The 22,361-nt window shown below is 39.1% G+C and overlaps 1 protein-coding gene across 1 annotated transcript; it reads right to left on the bottom strand.

Annotated features, from left to right (window-relative positions):
- Positions 1-1,907: 1,907 nt before the first annotated feature.
- LOC124277416 (sterol regulatory element-binding protein 1-like) lies at positions 1,908-18,343 on the bottom strand. Its single transcript, XM_046713115.1, is given in 18 exon segments — positions 1,908-2,603; positions 2,939-3,047; positions 3,190-3,366; positions 4,033-4,204; positions 4,378-4,504; positions 4,685-4,797; positions 5,057-5,147; positions 11,066-11,228; positions 11,588-11,754; positions 12,023-12,281; positions 12,874-13,058; positions 13,956-14,180; positions 14,376-14,486; positions 14,844-14,958; positions 15,559-15,912; positions 16,614-16,977; positions 16,979-17,333; positions 18,204-18,343. Coding segments are annotated over 18 exon segments (3,441 nt in total). The 5' UTR covers positions 18,313-18,343; the 3' UTR covers positions 1,908-2,358.
- Between the last annotated feature and the right edge of the window lie 4,018 nt (positions 18,344-22,361).

Genomic DNA, 22,361 nt, shown 5'->3' with positions numbered 1-22,361 from the left:
GATCTTCTCGTGACCATGACCTTGAAAACAACAACCAATCAAGAGGACTCTTCTAATTTCAAAATTGTTGCATCAGATAGTGAAATCTGATGCATTTCACTTAACCATGTCATTATCTGCAGACTGTTATAAATGTTATGTTAAAAACTACCAAAAGGATTGAGATAGGATAAGGGAAGGTCATTTGTCATCAGGTCTTTCAGATGAAATGCAGACAGACTCAACAAGACCAATCAACGTGGTCAAGTACTGCTGTTTGTTTCAGTCATGACAGTAGTGTACTTTGTATGTAAATAGAATGGAGATATAATACATGACTGAGGATGCTTTATTACTGATAGGCAAAATATTTATGATGTGAAATTAAGATAATAACAATAAAGAGTGAGTTTGGTTTTACACCGCCTTTAGCTATATTGAGATATCATGGCATTGTACCCATGTGGGGAATTGGACCCAGGTCTGCGGTGTGTCAAGCAAACGTTTTAACCACTAGGCTACCCCACAGCTCCTAATAATAAAGAAACTACATAGGTAAAAGATTTTGTATTTTTGTAATAAATATTTTTAATTAACCTGTCTGAAATATATATATATCTGCATCAGCTGTTTCTTGAAGAATGGAATTTGTAATGTTATGAATCATATGTGTTGTATTGTATCATGAATTTCTTATGGCAATTGAATTGTACTGACGTTATAACACAAGTATGTAGATATCACAAACCTAACTCGAGGCAGTGGTATGAATACAAGCAAGGGTGATGCTGTTCCCTGCTGAATGCATTGCCCAACTGAGTTAATTATTCTTTGTCCAGAAGCCCTGCCTTCCTCCACAGGGATACTGACAGCAACATGACATTACTTGGTAATCTTGGTTGTAAAAATCCACAGACACTTATGTAGATGTAGAACTAGATTGTATCACTGAGAATGTTACCTTCCATATTTACAATTCACTGTGTATATGTTATGAATGATCTTGTAATATGGTGCTAGCTCTTCTACAGGAATTCGTAGGTGGACATGATATATACATACATACATTTGTTTATCGCCCATGCATCCTTCTGCCTGGAAGGATATATATATAATATATAGAGAGATTATTACACGAGCAAGTGTGTCATACGACTTATACGAAACGAGTGCGAAATTTTATATTGCCCCAGCGAGAGCAACTGTGTGGCACACTTGCAAGTGTAATAATTTCTTTATTATCCATTTTATTCATGTGCATTTGTGCAGTAAAACACGGTAAGCAAGTGTGACTGCCCAGTTCATTGACGTCACGTTCAATTGTTTTATGACATACTGACGATGAAACTCAGAAACAATGGTTGCTAGGCAAAAGTGATAAGTGCACATATGATAATTATGACACTGGTTAGGTTTCCCCATATGAATAATAAATATATATATTTTGCCTAGCTGGGAATGTCCTTTTGCTTTACATTTCATGGAATAAACTGAGAAATAAATGTAGTTTGTTGTTTTAACATCTAGGTTAACAGTTTTTAATGGATATTCATCTGCAGTCCATGGTTACATGTCGATACATATTGGGGTACAAACATAGAAAATGTGTGGCCATTAAACAAACCAAGAAAGTAAAGTTTTAGTAGGGCTGTGTATTGGCAAATAAATTGTATTGCAATATATTGCGATTCAGGTACCCGTATTGCGATATATTGGGAACTCAACTGTTTGACAGTAAATGACCCTAACTGTATATGTCGATCCTATTTTCTACACTAGAAGTCCATAAATATATATGTTAACTAATGTTAAACCCAATTTTACCACCTTAGCCATCTGACAAAGCAAATGTGGTTTGAAGGGTTTTTTATTCAGAAATATCCATTATTAAAACAGTCTATACCTGGGAAATAAAACAGAAGATACAATGATAAATACTAAAATATTTATTGACAGTGTAAAGAAGTCACACACACCTCTCACATCATTCTTGCCCCATCTTAAATAATACTTATGACACTTATGTACAACAATCTTTTTTCGTGACATGTTTATAAAATTGAACAATATATAATTGATGAGACATTTCCAGTGCATCTGAAAGTAGTTTATGAAGAAAATAGAAAGTTCAGCAACATGTCCAGTAAAATCTCAGTAATGATATTGAAGTGTTTAGGTCTATTTGCCAGGATTATTGGCACAACGTGACAATTTCAAATAAACAAGAAATGAGTAACAGTCAACATATCAAAACTTAAACTCAAATGCAAATTCAAACAGAACAAATAAGAATCAAAACAAAACAGAATTTAAATATGTAAAGCAGTTTGAAGTTATGTTAAAATTCTGAGATTATTTACAATGAAATGAAAGGAGACTTCAGCATTCTATTGCAACATCTGTGCTTTTGTGTGAACTTTCTTCCATCTGGAGAAGTGTTTTTCGACAAAGCAGAACAGACTTTTTATCTCCAATGGTTTCATACAGGTGACTGGCCTGGGTGACCATCCCAACCCTGGCACCCACACTGCTGACTAAGGGATCAGGTAAGTGGCGTCCTGCTAACAACAGAGCAGAGGCCTGCTCTCTCTCAGATGTGTCACTGTATGAAGTCTCTTCATGATCTGAAAGACAACACACACATACTTCATGTATTGTGAAGTTAGTATATGGGAATCTTTAAAAATCTCAGTTGTTTCAGTGACTACAGAAATATTTTGCTAGATTCTTCCATACTATCAAAATCGTAAATTACAACATCAGGAATCCATTTTGGTTTAATACAATGTAAGCCCGTTAAGTAATGACGGCACAAGCTATGAAAACTCAAACCAAAGTGAGTAGGAAGTAAAATCAAATTTGAAAAACTTTGTGAACTTCTTTTAGGAGGATATCAACACACACCTACATAATTACGTACTTACACTTATCCATAGCTACACCAAATGTTGATACTTACATGTCTCAGTTCTTGTGCTTCGTCTCCGGATGCTCCGGTCAAGCAGCTGCTGAGTACGTGCAGGACTAGCCCCAGCCATCACTCGAGCCATGGCTTCATGCAGGAACACCTGGATACAAGTACATGGTCAGTAATAATCAAGCCAAAATATCAGCTGATAGAATAGCTGCTATGACATAAAGCATGCCTTAAAACAAATTGAACCTGATTACCTTACATAACATGTCTACATAATTCAAACATAATATTACCTTTGGCAAAGCAGTCTTCATGATCTGTGACAGTTTGCGGAGACTGGCCAGATCCTGCTGGAAGGCAATGAGTTCTGTCTGAGAGACAGGCTTGGTAGTGCCCTGCCAATCATGTGTCATCTCCCAAACTTGTGACCGAGTCATCAGCAACCAATCACAAGTAAGCAGCTGGATGGCCTGCAACGATAAATAAAATCCATATCAATATTTTTTTTATAAAAAAATCTGTATTCAGGACAATGACAAATTAAAGACCTCAGAATTCTTTAGCAACAAAATTTAGCCATCCAAACTCTGAATATCAAATTACAACAATACAGATCTTACTTGTTTTAAAACTCATTTTTACATTTTATTGACTGTATAAACTATAAATTATATATTTACACTGCAGGTCTCAAATTCTGACAAGACATTTATATTCAGGGATTTACGGGGAGCGCATTTGTGTGCCCAGTACACACACATGAAGAGAATGGATGCAAATAAAAAGTTCTATTATTATTATTATTATTCTTTGTACCCACATCACATCTATGACTATAAGCTTTTGGCTGTTTCTGTCATTTTCACGTGCTTCATTTCATCAATCAGTCTCTGGGATCCCCATGTTTGTGAATCGAGGTAAAAACCTGTATATTGTGGTTTCCTCCTGATGTTGAACCTGCAGCTGTGCTTGCACTGCAGATGCATTGCATAACTGTTAGCTAATGCAATGCAACTACAATGCACCACAGACACAAGAATGTTTGTATTCCTTCAGAACCAGCTCCAGCAGAATCTTCAAGTTTCAGCAAATATAAACATAAACTTTGTTGTGCACATGCAGGTCGTAGTGCTTACCTTCACAGCTTCAGCTTTCTGTTGTGAGTACACAAGTTTCAGACTCTCCCGCAGTGAACGTCCTGCACGGTCACATTGTCTGATGCACATCTTGCTGTTAAAATTCTCCCTATGTTCCAACAGGCTCTTTCTTGCTTTGTAGGCAAACATCACAGCTCTTGGCAATGGATCACTGTAATACAGCACATTTGTTAAATGTGAGTATTATTTCACAAGACAATGTCATCAGAACATGTCATAACATCAGATTTTTTTCAAAACCTGACAGTAAAGAGTTAAGTATGTTTAATGCTGTTTTGAACAGAATTTTCAATTATATCATGGCATGTAACAGCAATAGCTTACTCATTTGCCTGCAGTTTCTTAGGGAAGACATCCAGCACACTGTAGTAGTCCTTGGCATTGTCATCATCTCCCTTCAGCCAGTAATAGGCAACACTGACAATGCCAGCCCACCACAGAGAAACCTCATCTGAAAGTAGGTTTAATTCTTATTACTTTATAACTTTAGAAGTAAAAATAATTAATTATCTCAATGATATTAGTCACACTATTGTAAAAACACTCTTAAATACATCAGGTAGTCCTACTAACTTTGGGCTTCCCTGACATTTTGTCTTTCTTGTGCCATAAAGCAAACTTGTTTCCATACCTGCATTGTTCACCCCAAAGTCTCCAATGGCAGCTGAAGGATGGCCATCTTTTGTGCATGAACAATTGCACAGCAACTGTGCATACTGCATTGTCTCAGACACAGAATCATTCCTGGAATTAAAAGTTATCATTTCATTAACTCAGAACATACTTACTTTCATGGCGTTGAAAATATTTTCTTACCAAGTTTGCCTTCATAATGACATAAAAAGTGAATTTTTGATAGAATCAATGTTCACTTCATCAATCACTAAATTTGTGTCTGGTCCAGGTTCCATATCTACAAGCAAACATCATATAGCTGGAACATTGCTCAGTGTAGCATCCAACTTGTAAGTATAAAGTAGTACACTAACGTCTCTATTCTCACCTGTTTGGGTGTTCAGGAGCAACTAAGGAATACAAGGCCCGCGACAACAGGTTCTCTCGGAAGGCTTGTGTAACCTTAGCTAGTGGGTCCACTGAAAATAACAAGTGTGACATTTAAACATTGGGAAGGCACTGCCTTTAGAGTGAGTGAGTGTGGTTTTACGCCACTTTTGGCAATATTCAAGCAACATCACAGCTGGAGACACCAAAAATGGGCTTCACACATTGTAGCCACGGGACGGCACCGTCCCTCACCTTTAGAAAAATGTAATTTTTTGAGTAAAATTGATATTTTATACTTATCCTGACTCATGCTCCTTTTTATAAAATATCAATTTTACTCAAAAATTACATATTTTCCTTATCCTGACTCATGCTCTTTTTGCTTGTAGCATCCTACGGAACGGAGGTGGGAATACTAATACTTTGGATTTTTAATAATTAGTGATTTGAACTGTGATGATTGTAATAACCCTATGGGAACTTCATAAAGGCACTGAACTGATGAATTCCTGCTGCTAACTTATCAGCTGCCATATAAAAGGTTATTACCATGTACTTATTATGATAAAGTATATATAACATTAATACAATGCTTAAGACTAATAGACTTAAGCTTGTTAATATGCTAGTATAAACTCCTTAGAGTTTGTTAGCTAAAATACTTTAAGATATAACATAGTACTAAGCTTAAGATATGATTAAACTTAAGCTAATTATATAATAGCAAACTCTTTAGAGTTTGTTAGTTAATATACTTATATGATATAGATATAATGCTGAGCTTAAGATATGAATAAGCTTTAGCTATATATATAATAGCAAAAACTCTGTAGAGTTTGTTAGCTAATATATTTTATAATATGAGTATAGTACTGTGCTTAAGCTATAATTAACTTAAGCTACATATATAATAGCCAAACTCTGTAGAGTTTGTTAGCTAATATATTTTTATAATATGAGTATAGTACTGTGCTTAAGCTATAATTAACTTAAGCTACATATATAATAGCCAAACTCTGTAGAGTTTGTTAGCTAATATATATTATAATATTAGTATAGTACTGAGCTTAAGATATAATTAACTTAAGCTACATATATATAGCAAAACTCTGTAGGGTTTTGTTAGCTAATATATTTTTACAATATGAGTATAGTAGTGTGCTTAAGATATAATTAACTTAAGCTACATATATAATAGCAAAACTCCGTAGAGTTTGTTAGCTAATATATTTTACAATATGAGTATAGTAGTGTGCTTAAGATATAATGAACTTAAGCTATTTGTATAATAGCGAAAACAACCCTTTAGAGTTTGTTAGCTATGATATAAACCTAGTATTGAGCTTATGAAGGAAAACTTAAGCTACATATATAATAGCAAGAACTCCGTAGAGTTTGTTAGCTAATATATGTTATAATGTAACCATAAAGCTTAAAATATGATGAAACTTAGGCGAAATATATAATAGCAAAACCCTCTTTTAGAGTTTTGATAGCTAATATACCTATATGATATAAACATAGTACTGCGCTTTAAGATATGAATAAGCTTAAGTTACATATATAATAGCTAAAACTCTGTAGAGTTTGTTAGCTAATACATGTTATAATATAACCATATTGCTTAGAAATATGATGATACTTAAGCCAAATAGCAAAAACTCTTTAGAGTTTGTTAGCTAATCTACTTATATGATATAAACATAGTACTAAGCTTAAGATATGAATAAGCTTAAGCTACCTATATAATAGCAAAACTCCTTAGAGTTTGTTAGCCAATATATTTTAATAATATGAGTATAGTACTATGCTTAAGGTATAATTAGCTTGGGTTACCTATATAATAGTAAAACTCAGAGAGTTTGTTAGCTTAATTAACTTAAGCTATGTATAAAATAGCCAAAAACTCTGTAGAGTTTGTTAGCTAATGCATTTATCATGTAACCATAGTATTACTCTTAAGATATGAATAACTTAAGGTAAATATATATAATAACAAACTCTGTAGAGTTGTTAACTTATATATTGTATGATGTAATAATCATAGTACTGTGATGATAAAAGGAACTTAAGTAAATTATATATAGCATGAAGCTATTTAGTATTGTTATAAGATAAGTAAAAATCTGTTAGATTGACTTATCTTCTCCGAGGAACTGTCAGCTGTTGTGCGAGGACCATGGGATCAATTGGTGTATACCTGAGACGCCTCGTGGTGATATCTCTCAGATAATGGTTTGCAACCACCATATCGGATTTTCAGAAATAAACCTCCATTATTTCAATCACATTTGTGTAGAACAATTCTAGAAGTTAAGTAGCTATAATATCATGAGTATTAAGCTCATGGAGGGTCGGAATAGGTCCATCCCGCATATGCACGTAGTAGTATGACAGTTCTGATCCAAATGGAGATATAGTACATGAGACTTCACTCTGCGTAAGTTGATGATAGAGGAAATAATCTGTTGCATTTTTCCTCCTGTTTGGTTTGGTGGAGATAAATTTACAGTGCTCTTGCTGGCCATCTTGATAGAATCATCGTATCATGGGGTCCAAGTATGTCATCCAGGCGTGTTCATAAACCTCACTTGTGAGGTGTTGGAGCACCATATTCATATCCCCAGGTTGAAGCGGAAATTTCCGCTTTATTCTCCAAACAGAAGTTTAGTAGGTTTACTAACCATCTAGTTGTGTTAGTCGCTTGATGAAATTCAGCTGTAGTCTGAAACGCTTGTGGATTTAGATCCACTTGTATCTTCGCTCAGGTAATTCGCTGCTAAGTCCTTTGACGATGTAGGTGCACAACCAGGTGTGTCTGTCCTCGCTGAACTTTATGTAAAATCGCCTCGACTGCCCGATCCTCGCCTTAACTTGACAGGGAGGTCTCTAACTTGAAGAAAGGCAGTCTAATCATGAATGTTCAGGTTAACTGGACTGTAAATGAGGCTTGCTCGTTCACTGATATGTAGTTGTCACTTCAGACGTAAGTCTTGAACTGTGAACAGAGATCGACCTCTGTGTAGGTCGTTGTCCCTCGCGGGTCCAATCAGAACAAGGCATTTTGATTCTGTATAAATACCCGGCTGTGATGTCACCGTGTAGCGGGAAAAAACCCACCTTGAATAAATTCTTGTCGCCGTTGATATTAGCATAAACGCCGGTCTTCACCGTAGCTTCCGGTTATCCGAGTGACCACGTGTTTCGAGGGTTAATGGTAACCGCTGAAACCTCCGCCGAAATATCTCGCTCTGTAATTTTATGCTGGGTAGGTTATTTTCCTGGTTGTCGGAAAATAATTTCAGTTTTGAATATAATTCGACTTCCTTATATATAAGGGTATAAACAACTTGTAAGTTGTGAGCTTGTAGACTGTATACATGAATGTATCGCCATAATTGTAGAATTAACGTTGAACTTGTTGTACATATTTCTTCTCAGAAACTTTGACGATTAAGAGTTATACTGCCGCTGTAACAAGGCTGCTGTTCAATTTCGATATTGAATTGTCTGCAGATATGCGTAATGGTCACGCATGTAGATAATCGTATCGCCGTCCGGGATTGTATATTAGCAATTTATAACGAATAGTTGATTTCGTGAAGATCTATGAAATGTCGTTGACTAATAATACAGCTGACGTTCTGTGTTGTAAATAGCCTAAGCAATTATCTTCGCAGTAGGCTTATAGATCGGCATCTGGCATACAGTTGATAATCAACTTATATGCGACGCCTTGAACGGACTGACGAAGTAGCTATATATGACGAAAGTGGCTAGTATATGGAAACCTTGGAGGAGACTTCCTCGGTGAACGCCGGAGACTTCGCGAAGTTCTCGAAGTATCCCTTCTAGATCTTCTGGGTGAAGTAGACTTGACACTTAGCCTTCGCGACCATCGCGAAGGTGTCGAGAGTCAAAGCCCGATTAGTATATATATATATATATATATATAAATATATATATGAGCGCTTTGCTTCGTGAACAGCCTCTGTGTTTAACAGGATGTGGGATCACGGCTGCTTGCCTAAGTAGGGCCGCGCATGGATCATCTTATCATATCTGTAAGTCGTGTATACTAAGTCTGGTGATAAGTGTCTAATTGATCGCTCTAGATCTATTTAGGCCAGCTTAACATACCGCCTCGCCATGGATTCAACAGAACCAATATAATGATTGTAGTTCTTATACTTGATATCGATGATCAACTTGTCTATGGGTTGATCTTCTCGAGACTTGTGAGGGAACGTTGATAGTTTTCACAAGCTCTTGTATAGTCCCTCGATGTCCTTCTAGATGATGATGATCTGGATTCAGGTGTCCTTTTCGCTGAAGATGCCTTCGCCGAAGCTTCCTCTGCGTCCGGTCCGGGGAACGACGATATGACCTTCGCTAAGGCTTCCGTGATGTCTGATGGTCCGAGTCCACATCTAGGGATGAAACCGCGATAAGGTGATGATCTATCCTGCCTTCGCAAGCAGTCCTTCGCTGAGGCTGTACATCTAGGTTCTTTCCGCTTCGCGAAGGCTGTACATCTAGGTCCTTTCCTTCGCTGGAAGGCCTTCGCGAAAGGCTGTACATCTAGGTCCTGGCCAAGGTGGTCCGTGACTTCCTTCGCGAAGGTGACATCGCCCTGGCTGCTACGCTGACGGGGTGCCTCTGGGGTGTTGTCTACGTTGGAGCCTTCGCTGGCGTTCGACCCTGCTACACGCGAGATATTGGTCCTCCATGATGTTCATAATTTGTCGATCATGTCTTCTGGGATGGTCTGCGACGCAGGTCGCCGGTGCTTTATCTGCGGTGTTAATGGAGGGGTCCACCGGAAAATCGTCCGACATCAGTGTAGAGGCATCAGGCTGCATGGTGATCTCTGCTGATGTCGCTGTAGCTGTCACCGGTCGCTTCTTGTGGCGAGACGCCGGGATGATGATCAGCTGATCATCGTAGAGGTCCAGGTCATCGGTTGGAACAATCTCGCTGAGAAAGTCCTAGTAGACTTCGCTGATTTTCCCTCAGAGGTCGACGCTGCCCTGGGTGCGACGCCTGGCGCTGAGTGTTGGTAATGATGGGACCCTCAGGACGCATCATCGATATCTGGCGTTGGTACATCAGGCTGCATGCTGATCTGTGCCGACATCGGTCAATCTTTGATGTACAACCGTATGATGACCGGCTGATCATCATACAGGCCCAAAACTTCGGATGGGAACGGTCTCGCTGTTGAGATGTAGTAGAAAACCTCTAGTCTTCTGCTGCGACGATGGGATGTCTGGGGAAGCAGGATGCTTCTTGGAGATGGCGGACTACGCCCCACACCTCTCCACCACTCTAGCGGAACACCACACGGAGGGGAGTCGGCCAACAGCAGTAGACTGGCGAGGGGTTCCGTATCAGTCATACTAGACTCTGCATACGCTGACCTATCTGCTGTGCGTACAAACGCAGTAAATATTAATAAAAAGGTAGAATTGATAAATTAGTACCGCAACTGCAGTGTGAATATAATAAAATGGCTCTGCATTACATCATATTAAAGGCGGATCAGCAGCAGCATAAAAACGAATCTGCAATAGTACAGAATTTTCATCAACGTAATCCACTGAAACAAACACGGCGCCCCGTGAATAAACTGTAGAAAACGACTAAATATCAATATATAATCGCTGAAGGATACTAGCTAAACCTCTATAGATGTCTATAACGAGGTAACTAACTAAATATAAATCAAAGGATATAGTGTGTCGGAGACACAGGCGCCTCACGCCCAGCTCACTGGGCTTAAGAAGGAGAGAGAGTGAGGCACATGGGTAGAGGTGGCTCCCTCGTTCCCCGGCTTGTGGAAAGGAGGTAACTCGTGGTGAATACTAATTAGTGATTTTAAATTGAAGGGAGCTTCAATTAGGGAGATACAAGTGTTCCACTATGTTCGCAAGAAGAAGAAGACAAGCAAAAAGAGCATGAGTCAGGATAAGGAAAAATCTTGCAAATTAACATTTAAATTAATTACCTTGGCTGTCAAGAGCAGAGAGAAATGTGTCCTTTGATTCAACTTTCAGTTTGGAGTCCACAAAGAAACGGTGTCCCTCGGGTTGAGCCAACCACTGAACATGAGGTCCAACTCTATCTCCATACTTCAAGCACACTCTCCTGGCCCGACTGAGGAAGTAGCGCTGTAATTCAGAGAAGAAACATCATTCACAAGGAACAAAATGTTGTCAACCCCAAGGCCATAGGCTTCAAGTGAGGCAACTGAGCGAAATATGGTGAATGAGACAACTTGGTTCCTTTCACTCAGCGAAAGAATCAAATAATGATAAATAAAATACACCCAAAGAAATTAATTCTACCCCATGACGGCCTTTACTTCTCATACTGATTTAACTAGCAGATAGACTATCAGGACTCCTCAATTCTATTAATCAATATCAAGATGGGTCATCAATTGCAATACTACGGATAAAGAATAGAAGACTACATCATGCTTACACTTGAAAAGAGAACATTAACATAAACTTGCTACAACACTCACAGCAAGAAAATGCAGTTTCTCTGGGAGGGAAGTCTTGACTTGTAGAGCAGCCGTGGCATATATCTCCACCAGATTAGTCCGTGACATAGCTTCTCGGGCAGCTTCTGCTGTGTTGACTGCACTCAGAGCCAGGTTCAAACCCCAGAGAGATCCACCACTCAACTCACCTGAAGAGCAAATATTTCATCAACAAACTGTCAAGCACATTAAGCACATTATATAGTCTTTTGGCATCTCTTATAGCACATAGTTTTATTGGACACATATCTAGTTATTTGTACAGTTTACCAACAAATACCAATAATCAAAATTATGGCCCTACATTACGCATGGTACAAGATACAGAGAAGAGTTGTTCTATGTATGACATGAAAAGGCAGTGTTTTATCACGTTACACTTTCAAGCTGCATTGTTAACACAGTTAAAGAACAAACCTGACAGATGAAGCTGGTTCAGATTGTGGAAGACAATAGCAGCATCCCGAGCAGATTCCTTCACATCACTGCTCTTGATGTTGTTCCTCCAACCTGCTGCTTTGCTGGACAACCATCGACCTAGGTAAACACGGTGAAGTCCCTGGCGTACCAACTGCCAAGCAACACCAGAAAGCATGTCCAACTTGGAAGTAGGAAGGGGACGACCGAGAGCTTGTAGACATTGTCGCAACTGGTTAGATGCAGCCGAAAAGCTTCCCTGGAAGATGAGGTAAATCAATAAGTGAGTGAGTTTGGTTTTACGCTGCTTCTAGCAATATTCCAGCAATATCACGGCACGGGACACCCGAAATGGGCGAACCCGGGTCTTCGGCATGATGAACGAATGCTTTAATCACGAGGCTACCCCACCACCCCGTAAGTCAGTAAAGAAGACTTACCAAAACTGCTTAAAATTCCACAGACAATTTAAATCTGGAAGGACTACTTGTTTTAGATAAAAATCTAGTCATATTATTTCTAAACAATCCACCAGTCAAAATTGGTAATTGAGAACAAGTTCTTTTCATCAGACTGACTGACTGAGTTTAGTTTTACGCCGCTTTTAGCAATATTCCAGCAATATCACGGCGGAGGACACCAGAAATGGGCTTAACACATTGTGCCCATGTGGGGAATCGAACCCAGGTCTTCGGCGTGACAAGCCAAAGCTTTAACCACTAGGCTACCCCAACGCCCCCTTTTCATCAGAGGAATAATTACTTATTGCACAACATACTTTCATGAAAATTTCCCCGTTGACTTAGCCATCACTATCACCATTGAAATGAATAACCAAAGCTCTTACTTACCCTCATGATGTCAGTATCAGCTTGTTTCCGATGGCGCCAGAATGACACTGATGCATTTGAGTTCTTGCAAGTGACAGGTTCACCGTAGATCAATAACTTCGCAAGTACACCAGCAACAATAACACCATTCATCAGCCACAGGAAGAGTGTCGGAAACATCCAGTTAAACCAGCCTTGGTAACCACCTGCAATACATTAAATTCAGGCATGTGAAAATATATCAGTTAAAAAGTACCTCTCCACATGCTTAACCATCCTCGATAATCTCCAGGGTATGTGTTACGATAATTCTCCTTTATACCCTAGACGCATTTACGGCTTGGCCCGATGATTATATTACCTCCCTTGGCTGGCTCCCCATTCTCACAGTAGCCAATCAGCTAAGACGCCGTTACAACCGAGCTTGCCAGTGTCAACAAAGATAGTGGTCGCTGCCGCGAAGGTTTATTCGCAGTGCGACTCAGATTTGGGGGGAAATCATAGACAAATTTACAGGTCTGAAACTTTAAAAAAACATATGCAAAAACTTCTTCAACCTCTTTCAGAGTACCTCTGCATCAATTGTGTTGCCAAGTTTAATCGGTTAGATAATTCAAGAAGCAAAAGTGAGTTGTGATCGGTCCGCTCAACTTCCCAGCGTAGACACCTGATTGGATAAAATGCCAGCCAAGGGAGGTAATAAAATTATCCGGCGGAACTGTAGATGTGTCCAGGGTATAGTGGAGAGTTATCGTAACATATACTCTGGAGATTATCGAGGATGATGCTTAACATGTTCTATGGAAAAAAGACATTGTTTGCTAAAGCGGGTCTTGCAAAAAAATACCATCTATGCATCAGATTATTCTACAGTACAGATGGAAATAACTAAAAAGGAGAATCAGCAACAAAACTTAAAATAAGGACACCAATGTTAAAATTAAGTCACATATGAAAACATTTATTCGCCGTTTAAGAGGACTGAAAATCTGTTTATAAAGGGCATATATACTTTCAATGTACCTACTTAATACTCTAGTTAGCAACACAAACTTCTGGGTGAAAAGCTACATCTTATGATAAACTTAATTTTGAAAACTCACTGGTGGCTTCTTGTGAGAAGTTTCCAAGCGAATTGAGATGTCTACTAGCTCCATGTCCAAGCCCGACTTGTGCCTCCATACCGACTTTACTGCTACCACCAAGTATTGAATTGAATGGGTTGAATGCCAGAATACCAAGCATGAACACACACAGGACCATACGAGATCGATCCAGCATACCACTTGTGATATCAAACTGACTATCCTCTTCATCACCAGAATCATCTGCAAAATAAAAGAAAAACCATCAAATATTGACCCTACAGAAAAGCACCATTCAAGTCTGTCCTATCATGTCTTAAGTCAAGTGATAATACCAACAATCAAAGAATAGGGATTCTGGCATCAATCACAAAAACATGACCATACATATTATCGTTTCATGATAATCATATTCACACTGAATTTCAAATCCCTTACCCATCATACTGTCATTGGAGAGAGGACTATCAGGCTCTGAGTTGTCAGACACTGGAGGTGTCATTGGGAATGCACCTGCTTCCTTTTTACATGTCAGTAACTCCTCCAGATCTGAAACAACAAAAATATAGGTAATCATGGTAATAGGACCTAGTCAAAGGGGTGGAAATAACCCATTGCCCGACGTCCGAGTCCAGTGTTTTTTTCTGTCGGGCAAGCAAATTTGTATATTACACTGTACCGGTGTCCAGTTGACTTTCCAATGTTTATTATATTGTTTATTTAAAAAATCAACAAGAAAACGGCCAGTATAGTGGAAAAATTATCAGGGCAAGTGATGTTACATGTGCCACTGTACCGGTGTACACTAGCAATTTTAAAGTTATTTCCACCCCTGAGTCAGTTAAGAATAACCTTCCAAAATGAACCCATGCAACTTTAGTTGGTAATATTCAGTGAACTCCTTACTTTGCTTGCTGGTTGCCATCCTGAGAGCCATATTCTCCTGTTTCAGGCGGTTGTTGCTGTTTTGCAGATATCTGATGTAATCGATCGCTTTCCGTAAAATTGCAGATTTGTTCAGCTGAAGCAAAGAAACCATACAAACAATTGAAAATCTGAGGTCAAAGTAATATTACAACAGACATTTCACATTGATGCATCATGTAATCAGACAACACTGCCAAGTTGGCATCTAGTGGTCATTAATAGGAACAGAACTTTTCAGAACTTGGAATTCAAGGAACTACCTTGAATTCCAAGTTCTGAAGATGCATTTCAGTTCTTCATCAGATATTAGTTCTTGGAATAAGTAAGTCATAAATGCAATTTGGACTGCAAATTACAATACTTGAAAATCAAGTACTGACTTCAAGTTTAACCATTTCTTATACAAAGTCTTTGATCTTCTACTACTTACTAACCATGCCAAGATGATCCAGGAAAGAAAATATCACAAGATCCCAACCCTCGCTTTACTTGTTTTAGAATGAATAATGGAATCATTTAACAAAATATTTTCAAGACTCCCATACATAGAAAAAGACTCCCAAAAACATTTTTACTTTGAGTTATCGGACTCGTTTTAACATCTATGTAAATCCTGCAGAGATGTCGTGAGACACACGGATCACAGCAATGTTCACCAGAGTACAAGGAAATTCTGCATCTCAATTTGCCTTACCTTTGCTTCTGTTCCTGCTACAAGATCTTTTAACTCCACAATCTTGTCATTGATACTGAGCCTGTAACGTTTCTCAATGGCATTGTGTGCTGTGCGTTTTTCCCCTTTGTGTGCTTTTTTGGGCATGGTATTGAGTCTGTTGATGGGTACCTTGTCACCATCTACAACTTGGATAGGAATACTCGTGAGTATGGTGTTGCCCCCAGCAACAATTGTCTGCACCGGTGATGATGTCACACTGCTAACAGTAGTGTTCGCATTATTGACTGTAGTGACTGGAGAAGAAATTGACACAACAGTTGGTGTTGGTTCACTCACAGTGGTGGTCTTCAAAACTTGGGACTGAAGCAGCAACTAAAACAGAAAAGGCCGACGTGAACAACTTTGGAAAAGACACAAATATTTCATATGAGTGAGGTGAAATAATATAAGTAATACTTTCATTATTACCATGGTTAACAACATTACTGAACAACAACTATAGTCTGTTTGCAGTGAAAACGTACCGATGAAATTCAATTTAAACCAAAAAGTAAATCACATAAAGTGAAATTAAGATTGTGAATCCTCATGATTTTACCTTGCCATCATAGTTTCAAATCGCTATTATTGGTTTGTAATACAAGGGGGTACGCGCAGTAGTTGGAATAGTGAAACAAATGCATGCGTGGTCCGTGATGAGCGTTAACATAGACTACCGTAGAAACCATCCATTCTTGTTCTCGGTGTTTCATTTAATCAGCATACCCACTTGTAATATTACAAACCAGGAAATATGTTTCTTACTAAACTTGCAATTAGCTTACATGTATGCTGACCTTTTGAAAATATGTTCGATTTTTTGTACATCAAAAATGATATCGAACCAAATCAAAATGTTCTGCATTAATATAATTACATATGGTTTTAAGCAAAAACAAAGTTGTCTCAGAGACTCCAATCTTGTTTGATATGTTTGAGAACAAATATCTTAAAAGTAAGTTGATTTTGTGCTTTCATTGGTTCAATGTCGTTCAACACAAAGACTGACATATGAAGGAGGGGGCATATCAAACCTGTTGTAGTTGCTGCAAACTAAGCTGACTGACATTTGTTGTCGTCTGCTGTACTGGTGTGGGTGCAGGTGCCGGTGTCGGAGCTGGGGCTGCAGCCGGTGCTGCAGACTGCAAAGACACTGCTTGTTGTATTAACTGTTGCACCTGGGTACGAGGCTGAGCCTGGGTTGTCGTCGTCGTAACCAAAGGCTGTTGCAAAATCAGTTTCAGCTGCTGCTGAGGAGAGCGCTGTTGCACCTGTGGCTGAGTTTGTATTTGCACCTGTGGCTGAGTTTGTATTTGCACTTGTGGCTGTATCTGTACAGTCTGTGCCTGCAGTTGCTGAAGTTGTTGTTGCTGCTGCTGCTGCTGTTGTTGCTGCTGCTGTGCGCTGCTGCTGTGCAAGTCTCTGAACTTTTTGCACGGCCTGCATGCGAGCAGCAACCTGCTGCAGTTGACTGCCAAATGATGTGTTGTCAATGTTAATCTCAAGCAATGTTTTGAGTGCATTTTGATTCAACAATTCACTAATTGATTCAAGCTGGGTTTCAGTTTTAACAGCTTGTACAGGCTGTACCAATTCTATTGTTGGTATTGTTGGTGTTGTTGGTGCTGCTGTTGAGGTTGCTTCTACATACACTGGCTGCGGTTCAGCTGTCAATGTATCCGGCTCCTGTTTCACCAAAGGCAGGTCAAAGAGGTCACCAGTTGGATTATCCCCATTGATATATTTCAGAATATCTGAAATGTGAGCAATCAAGATTTCCAAATATGTTCACTAAAAGTAAGTCTGATGCATTTCTACAGTAAAGCTAACAAAGATGGAAACATTCATACATGTTTTGAGAAGGTTCCCCAGCGGCATAATAGTATTGTGGTAATAATATGAGTGGGAGGGGTTACCCACCTTTGTAAAATATAGTATACCAAGCATCGCCATGGATAGTATCTTTGGGGAAAGAGCTGTACGCTATTTTTCCCATGAATAGGTAGTATGAACTTGTTACATAATCCAAATGATGAAATACGTCTATCATATTTCTCTTTGGAAATCGGGCGATTAAGTAGTTTTCCTGATTCTCGGGACAATATTCGCCCTAGACGTGTATATGAGCCTTACTCGCAAGTGTCTTCCGAAGGCGGACTAGAAATAATGGTGGACAGACAGAAATACTTCATTAATAGAATTCGAAATCAGTAGTAAATCAAACCCCTCCTTTTTGTCAACAGACATTCTGGCGATATAAAAGAAAAAACACTTCCAATTTATTTTCCTTTTCCCCTTGAACATACAGGTTGGAGGGTTGGGGTTGTTTGAGCCAGTGCCGAAAGCCCGGTGTTTCTAACGCTTCACTCTATACATGACAGGCGTGTGGGAGGATAAAATATAGCTTCATAATTAATTGTAATGAGAGTTTCTGTAGCAGACCATCAACGTGTGTCGTTGACATATGCCAATTGCAACCATACATACAAATACCAAGCTACGCTAACCACTCTCTCGTAGTAAAATTTCAGGGATTTCGCCGCGTTCAGGCGTGATGGTACATGTTTGGTATCTTTGGAATGAAATACGGCAGAAAGTTCAAATTTGGTCAAAATATACTTTACCATCAACGCTACCAAGTCCGCCACTTTCAAGATCATTTGTTGCCAATAAGTCTGGTCCTAGATCAGGCAAATTATCCAGACCGATCGGCCAGTTCAGGTTGTCGGCCATTTTGTTGTGACTGAATCTCACCACGAGACTTTAGCCAATCGACAGCGAGCAGCCGATCGGGTGATTTTACGTCATCACCCACTTTCAATCATTATGCTGATGACCCGACGTATTCACATTAGGTAGGTCACGCTATATATAGATTTTCCCTCGCATGTTGGGAACGCTGGCCGGTCACACCTCATGCGTAAAGAGTCAAAACAGTTACAGCATCACAACGCGCCACACTGAGGTCACTTGCTGATTGTTTACCGTCTTTGCTTGTGTCACGTGACGTTATCCATACATAAATTACTCGTGCAGGTGCCCGTTTCACTACCTCGTAGCTGCCCGTATTTTTCCATTTCAAACTTACGATGAGCATTAATGGATGTTAAGTAAACTTTATAGATAAGAAATAAATGAAATTTAGATCTAGGTTGTTGATATGTCTTTCTCACAAAATATTTACCCATAAATTGATTTTGAATACGCCGAAACGATCGCGGCTGTATATGTCGTAGTACAAAGATTTGCCTTGACATACATTTGTTCGTGATACTATGTGTTAGAACAAGGATTTCAAAATGAAACTGTTTACACCCTCACTAATAAATAGCTGTGTGTGTGTGTGTGTGGACAGAGACGGAAGGTGCACTCGCGCGCTTTACCAACATTATTTATACAAGTCCGTTTTACAGTACATAGAACCGTTAAAACTACACAATACATCACCCCAAATCCCCTTTTTCATTAATATCTTAAATATTATTCATATGGAATAATATTTATAGTCTCTCCTTAAAGCAATGGCTCCTAAATGCAAATTGAGAAAACTAAAGACCACCAAAGCTTAAAATGGCCATTCTTCCAACTCCCTGACTTTACCCACCACTATACCAAGTAAAACAAAAGTGTAAAGTCGACAAAAGCCTGTTTTGTCATGACCCACCAATAATGATGATGTTTATAGTCACAGCTGAAAATCATTGCACACAATCATGTGCCACTTGTTATCAATTACTTGCTGCTATATTGGCTGGATGGTTTGTTGTTTAACGCCGCACTCAGCAATATTCCAGCTATATGGCGGCGGTCTGTTAATAATCGAGTCTGGACCAGACAATCCAGTGATCAGCAGCATGAGCATCGATCTACGCAGTTGGGATACGATGACATGTGTCACCTAATTTAGCGAGCCTGACCACCCGATCCCTTACGACAATCACTGCTACTGTTGGTAATTGTAATCTGCTGAATGTCGTAGCTTACTGTGTGTATATACTTCTCACTTCTTGGTTGTATCACTTTTAGCTTGATGAAGGTGTAAGAATCTACACCGAAACGTTGCTCTGTGCAATAAACAAGAAGATGTTATGCACAAAGTCGTATATGTAGTAGGTTATCTCCAAATTGACAGACACCCATATCTAAAGAGTGTAATCTTCTAAAGAGTGTAACAGCTTATGTCTTTGAATAGTATACAATGGACATTCAAGGAAGTAATGGAAAACATTCTCACATCCATGGCCACATTGACATGATGCGTCATTTTTTAAATTTATTCTAAATATATGATAATTAAGTGTGCTCATCATATATCTTAATCTTGTGTGCAAAACATTTAACCCCTTTATTCCATATGAATAATATTAAGGTGCACATTTTTCTTTCACGTAGATATAAAATTTAAATGATGCAACAGAGTCGCAATTTCTAATAGCTTAGGGAATATTATTCCACATTTTAACTGCTGATGGAATAAAAGATGATGTTGAGTACCTCAGTCTTGTACATGGTTCGCTAAAATTATTGGAGTTTCTTAAGTCATATAGTTTTGTCCGGTTGCTTACTACAGGTGTGAGTAAATCCTGAAGAAAAATTGGTGTTGTTCTATTTAGTAGGAACTTTCATTTCTGAAATGCTCCAATCATTTTCGATATCTTTTGACAATGTTTTCAGTATGATGCCGTTAAACGAGAAGGTTTAATGCCGCGTTTAGCAATATTCCAGCAATACAACAGCGGGGAACACCAGAAATGGGCTTCACACATTGTACTCATGTGGGGAATCGAAGCCGGGTATACAGCGTGACGAGCGGACGCTTTAACCATTAGGCTACCCGACCGCCCCTAAAGGTAACTTAATGGATGGTGTGGTCAGGCCTGTTGGTGACTGGGTCGATTGTATGGCATCGTACCCTGACAGGGTTGGTTGGTTTGTTGTTCAACGCCGCACTCAGCAATATTCCAGCTATATGGCGGTGGTTGTAAATAATCGAATCTGCACTAGACAATCCAGTGATCAACAGCATCAGCATCGATCTAAGCAATTCGGATACGACGTTGGTGTATGCGTGTGGTGCATGGATGAGAAGTGAGTGAGTGAATTGAGTTTTACGCCGCACTCAGCAATATTCCAGCTATATGGCGGCGGTCTGTAAATAATCGAGTCTGGACCAGACAATCCAGTGATCAACAGCATGAGCATCGATCTGCGCAATTGGGAACCGATGACATGTGTCAACCAAGTCAGCGAGCCTGACCACCCGATCTTGTTGATCGCCTCTTACGACAAGCATTGGTTACTGAAGATCAAATCTAACCCGGATCTTCACGGGTTCCCTGATAAGGAGGCACACTTGTAGAGACCTTAAACCTACAGTGGAATCAAGTGTGTTAAAATTCATAAGTGGGCGGAAGTTTTCGTGACTTGGTGACACCTGTTTCGAATACACTGCACTGGGCACAATACACGTATGTATGAAAAAAGAGCATACATCAATTCAGGAAATTGAAAAATGATTTACAAGTTTGGTAATGGAATAATTTATGAGTTATGAAAGTAGCATAAGCCGCATTGCTCAGGTTTCGTGGAAAGTATACTCATGCCAATAATGGTTGTCACCCCCTCCCCACCCAGGGACTGTGAGACAGATTGGTCAGGTGGCCTTGTGGTTAAAGTGTTCGTTCGTTCATCACGCCGAATGCCCGGTTCGATTCCCTATGTGTACAATGTGTGAACACCATTTTTGGTGTAATTTCATAATATTACTGGAATATCAATAAAAGCGGCGTAAAACGCAACTGACTCACTAACAAGCGACTTCCCCTCCCCACCCCAATCCCACACACACCTCACACCCCCACCCCACACCCCTCTCCAATTAAAGGAATTGAAGGGGGTGACAACCATTATTGGCATGAGTATATTATAACACACCAGAAGAAGAGCGGGATGTTTTTAGTTTAGTCATTCATCATGTTGTCAGTGTTATTCACAAGCTTTAGGACACACTTGTTTTATTACTTGGTTTACAGATCCACAGACCGCAACTTTTGCTAAAGTGGGAAAAAAAATCAAATTTTCCATTTTTGAAATACCGCCGTTAAATAAAATCCAAATAAATGATTTTAAAATCCGCTTTATTGAAATCGACTTTCTCTTACGAATTTGGCATCGTTGCAAAACAAAATTTCAAATATTGAAACAAATAAAATCGTCGAATTGACGTTACTAAGTGAAAATGCTGAAACAAAACGATAGGTAAAGGGAGGTTACTCTTTCTTTTGACTGCCATCAAGAAAAAATCGGAAACAGACTTTTTTTTCTTACCACCTACCGACAGGAATATTGCTGTAAAGAATCCGTAAACAAAGTAATAAAAAAGTGTGGCCTTATGGTTAATATTTTGTGGTATAATGGGGTATACGACATACTGTTTATGAATTTATGCACATGTTTAAAGGGCTGGGATATCACGACTGGTTAAATTTAACTCGGCACACATACATTAACTATAAGTGTTTAAAATCAGAGGAATTTATAACTATTTAGAAACATCACATGTCGCCTCCATAAACAGTAGCCACTAACCCGTTCTGATACAGATGTGGCCATTTTAAAGACAGAGTTATTGTACCATGGGCATACAGTTTTAAAGCTACTTTCTCCTAGTTGTTGGGTAAAGGTTAGCAAAGCTCGAGATCTCGGGAGCAGTCGTCACAGGTCTGTCTGACCAGTGTCCTAGACAGACGCTTAGTCTCTGAATAAATATAATTTTGATAGAA

The sequence above is a fragment of the Haliotis rubra genome, unplaced genomic scaffold (genome assembly GCF_003918875.1).
Source record: "Haliotis rubra isolate DU_JTF1 unplaced genomic scaffold, ASM391887v1 Scf221, whole genome shotgun sequence".
NCBI lineage: Eukaryota > Metazoa > Mollusca > Gastropoda > Lepetellida > Haliotidae > Haliotis > Haliotis rubra.
The sequence above is the reverse complement of the archived record's forward strand: the minus strand, read 5'-3'. Positions and strand labels throughout refer to the sequence as shown.